This window comes from Atta colombica, unplaced genomic scaffold (assembly GCF_001594045.1).
Source record: "Atta colombica isolate Treedump-2 unplaced genomic scaffold, Acol1.0 scaffold89, whole genome shotgun sequence".
Lineage (NCBI taxonomy): Eukaryota > Metazoa > Arthropoda > Insecta > Hymenoptera > Formicidae > Atta > Atta colombica.
This window is the reverse complement of record NW_017259582.1, coordinates 82,245-87,442: the sequence shown is the minus strand read 5'-3', so window position 1 is coordinate 87,442 and position 5,198 is coordinate 82,245. Positions and strand designations below refer to the sequence as shown.

Below are 5,198 nucleotides of genomic sequence, written 5' to 3'. Positions count from 1 at the left end.
AGAGAGAGAGAGAGAGAGAGAGAGAGAGAGAGAGAGAGAGAGAGAGAGAGAGAGAAAGACCCCGGGCGCATAATGACAGTGAAAGGATCGTGACTTTGCCATTGGCTACGAGGGAAACCGGCGCTATTATATGCGATTCGTGCTGGGCTCGCGATCGGCTGTTCACCTATGACAGTCGCAAAATAAGCAACTCGGATCGAAACAGAATTTCCGGATATTAAATGTTACCCACATGAATCGATTCCCCTATGGGGAAGACAAGCGTTTAATTTATGGCAATTATTCTTAGAACTCTACGTAGAATAATGGCATTATATAGATTGAGAGGATACTTTTCCTATATGGCATTATAAATATTCTTTTTCATCTTTAGCTTCTATAAGAAAGGATAAATGGAAAAATTTCTATAGCCTTCAACATTCTATCGTGCAATTTCCTTCACACAGCTAACGACTCTTATTTCTAAGGCTATAACGAGAAGATCGTTGACTTTTGTCATTGATCTCATTGTGAGCAAAATTTGAAACTAGTATAATTTCAGTATTTGAACTAGTATAATTTCAGCGATTTTTTGTGAAATTGTTTATTAATTTTCATATTACGGATAGGACAATTCATTCTTACTTACTTTTCGTAAACAAGAGATTTTTCATTTAGACATATCTCGCAAACTTCAATTATTATGTCAACGAAATTATACTTGCTTCAATTCTTGATTGTGAGAAAAAATGAATACGCGTGGATTTTATTGGTTCTTCATATGAAATTTGTGTTGTGTTCCATGTTGCGACAATTATCCGTAGTAAGAATCTTAGGTTTGTTAGTGATTAGCGCTTTCGTATTATCTGGACATAGCGTGACCCTGAAAAAAAAAATGAAAAATGGAGTTATGAAAAATGGCAATCGATTACGTAATTCTATCTAGCAACTGCATCTAATAATTATGTAGTTATCTCTGCGCAATTATATAAGTAATTACGCTGTGTAATAATTAATGCGACTATATGTATGTCAAATTTTATAAATGTCAGCAACTCGTTTATCGCGCCGTTTTCAACTTTTTTCCTTTCATCGCTGTAAAAATATTCGTGCATAATAAAAATTGCACGAGAGATAAGCTGGAGCGGCTATAAAGACGAGAAGTTATAAAGATGCGAAGTTATAAACGTGCAAAAGTATACAAGAGAAATTTATAATTATTATTATTATTTTCTTAAGAATGTGCTAGATATATAGGTTTATAAAAAATGATTGAAATTGGAAATTTATACTTTTTAAAAATAATTAATAAATTAATTAATTAAAAATTAATTAAAAAATAATTAATATTACATACAATGAAACAGTTCAATAAGGTTAATAGATTTAACATTTTATAATATAATCTTATAGTTTGAATGAAAATCATATTTTTACCACATCTTTAATACATTAATTTACAAAAAAAAATGATTTTTTTTTTATTATTTTGAACCACAAAGTGTTTCTTATAGATTGTTGAATGCTGAAAACAATGCTTTAAATTAAATTTCATTAGAACGTTAGATTTTAAAATAATCGGAGTTAATATGCAAAAATTTTTTTTTGCTACATTGATATTTTTTCTAAAAAAGTTTAACATTATCTTATTAATATTTGACTTATTATGAATGTATTATTTATTCCTTATAAAATGCATTTTTTTAAAAAATGTTAATATTTTACCAACTATGTTATGAATGATTTAAATACACACGAAGTTTTTCTGTAACAGCAAATTTTCTGCCTATGACTGAATAAAAATCATATGCAATTATAATTTTTAATTTATTATTATTGATGTACAAATGTACAGATTATAACTTTTGTTGAAAACATTTTTTTAAAAATGCGTTTTTTCCAAGATATTCGAGATGAACAATTAAAATGAGACATATTGTGTGCGTGTGCGTGTGCGCGTGCGTGCGTGCGTGCGTGTGTGTGTGCGTGCGTGCGTATGCGTGTGCGTGTGTGTATGCGCGCGCGCGCGCATGTGTGTGTGTATACATATGTGTGTATGTTTTTATGTGCATACGTATAACAGAATTTATTATGATAAATTACACTATGTATGCTATAAACTAGAAATTATATGTATATGACTTCATTGTCATAGGCAGAAATTTTACTATATTAGAAAAACTGTATTTAAATTCTTTATAATATAGATAAACAGTAAATTATCGAAATTAAAAAAATGCATTCTATAGATGATAAATAATACATTTATGATTTCTGAATTATAATTTCAAGATAACGTTAAATTTTTTTTACAAAAAATATCAAATATTGCAAACAATCATTCTTTGCATATTAAACCAAAGTGATTGCACCTCGCAATCACTTTGGAAATATAATAAAGAAAAATTTATAATTTTTTCTTAATTCTTTCATTTTATTAAAAAAAATATGTGTAATATATCCTTAATCCTTGCATTCGAAATGTCGTGTGTTCAAAAATTCTTGTGGCATATGATTCCGATCTTTTTCACTAGATATTACTTCTTCGAGCAAGCCGCGAGGTAAGCGGAATTTCTCACCCATGATCAGTCTCCAGGTTTTTTACAGTCAGCATATCGATGTAAACCCGTGGCGTCTGGAACAGTCTCCATGTCAGTGGGTTCCAGACTCGGGTCTCATATTTCCAGGTAATTTCCACTGAGTGCGGCTTTCCGACAACATCGCCAGGTAGTACGATGGTGTGCGTACTACCAGGCTCGTAATACTTCGAGGTTGGACTCAGCTGCATCTCTTCGGTCTTTTTACCGTTTATGCCGATTACGCGTACAACGAATAATCCGATCTCTCCGCCGTGTAACAAACTTTCGTTCGTCTTTGAGATATTTATCGTCAGCTTATAGTGAGCTTCTGTAATTTGAAGGAACGGTATTCTAATTATATGAATTTTAATTTCAGTTCATTTATAAAGACAAAAGATTTGTGTGACTCGCGTTTAATTTCAATTTTACAATTAATACTTTTCTACCAGCTTTGGAAGGCATAGTCGATATTTTGATTTAAATTTTGGTAGATATATAAAGCACTAACTATATGGAAAAATCAATTAATCAAATTGACTGTAATATATATTTTGTAACTTATAAAATGTTGATTGAAAGTTTCGAGACAATCATAAAAAATGGACAGATTTTGCTGTAAGCATCATTTGAAAGTTACTATTTTGGATCAATATTGAAAAATATTATTTATAATACGCATTTCGTTTTTGTATATGAGTAATGCAGAGTCCTATAATCTGCAAAAATAAGAAAAAAATAAATTCAACTTCTACTAGTAAAAATTTGTTGTTAATGCTTTCACAGGTGTGCAAAAATTTTTTCAGATTTTTGCAGTTTAGAACAGTGGAATAGAGTTACGCTTAAATAATTAAAATTATCTAGATAAAAAAATAAATTACATATAAACATATTTTACATAAGATAAAGATGATTTGCTAACATTTATTTTATCTAAAATAAAAATGAAGCTAATACACATTTTAATAATGTAGATTAAAAGAAGCTAAAACAATTTCAAATATTTATATTAAATAAAAATATCTAATTTAATTAGATAATTATCTAGAGAATCATTTATATTAGATAATTTTATCTTAATGGTAAATACTGATCTAACACAATGTGAAAATCTACATTGAAATTAATATGCCCGATAAATACAAAAATGTGTAATTGAGCTCCAAATTGTATTTTTTCAAAATTTTCACATAAATAAATGTAATCATATATTCAAAATTGAATTTTCAAAAAATATTTATTCACAAAAAATGAATACTCATAACGAATATTCATATTCAATCAAACAAAATATAAACTGAAAAAGAAAGTTCTAATAAGTAATCGTTACCTCTTAACTATAATCGATACTTTGATGACTTTAAGTAAAAAAATGAATTTTATTTATTTTTGTCATTGTAATATAAAAATTTTATAAAGGAAATTTAGAAATTTTGAAAATATATTAAAAAGATATGCATTTTTTATTTATAAATCTATCTATTTGATAGAGCGTCATACATATTTCCATATAATTCCGATTATATGACAGTAATGTTATAAATATTTTATAGGATTTCTTGGGAGCGACATTCATTATGATCTGTGGACATTAAATTCCGAGATATATTATTTATTCTCAATAGAAATGTCTTTATTTAATCTATAGGTTAAACGAGGACGCTCATCATAGTCGCGGACTAATCGTAGCCATTGTTTTTATAGATTTCTGTTTTCTCTTGCAGGCTTGCAAGCTATGTGCAGATAATATAGAATAAAAGTGAAATGAAAATATTTGTGTAATCATATTAAAAAAAACGTATTCATTCAAATGGAATGAACAAATATTTATTGTTTCTTAACGAATAAAAAATAAATGTATTCGAATGAGTATTTTCATTCATTTTTTATTCATTTATTCGAATATTAGGTGTGTTCATCGGATACACTAACTGAAGCTCAAACCAAATGCTATGTCCACAATTTTTTTATTCTTCCGTGAATCTATGAGTGTTATTTTTTAGTTCTTTTCCATGTTATATCCACTTCAGTTTTGGATGCAGCATGGAAGAAAACTAAAAAATCGTGATCATAGTACGAAAGAGAATTACAAAATCGGGAAAACGACACGAAAGAGAATCACGGAAAAGAATCAAGATATATTTTGATGGAAGATATAAAATTTCACATAGATAGAAGTCGATAAAAGGGTATAAATGAATTGTTACTAACTACAGAATGGTTTATCCGATCCGGTCATCAAATATACAGATGCGTGGTAATTTCCAGGCTGAGCGTCCAGTCCGAATCTAGGACAATATTGATTTACGCAGTCGAAACAATTGCCCTCATGAAATTTCTCCCACGAACTGCACGGCACGGCTAAGAATGGGCACGGTGTATTTATGCTTTCAATGAAGTACTCGTAGCTACGAATATGATTGCATCCTAGAAATCTCTTAATACCTGAAAAAAGAAGGGTTTCAGGTTTGAATTTGGATATATAATTTTTGGCAAATATATAAATCGAATATTCTTTTCTCTTAAAGGACGATACAACGATTAAATAAAAATATAATGATTAAATAAAAAATCGATTTCTTTTATATTATCTAAAAGTTCAATTATTAAAGCACACACATATATAATATATATATATATATA

General features: G+C 28.7%; 1 protein-coding gene across 1 annotated transcript in view; it reads right to left on the bottom strand.

Moving 5' to 3' along the window:
* Positions 1-722: 722 nt before the first annotated feature.
* Positions 723-5,198, bottom strand: part of LOC108693234 (pancreatic lipase-related protein 2-like) — a 15,116-nt gene continuing 10,640 nt past the window's right edge. The window contains exons 5-7 of the mRNA XM_018202068.1: positions 4,767-5,000; positions 2,559-2,886; positions 723-862 (exon numbers count right to left, since the gene is read on the bottom strand). Of these exons, the coding sequence (XP_018057557.1) occupies positions 757-862; positions 2,559-2,886; positions 4,767-5,000 (668 nt within the window). The 3' untranslated portion in view covers positions 723-756. The remainder of the gene's footprint in view (positions 863-2,558; positions 2,887-4,766; positions 5,001-5,198) is intronic.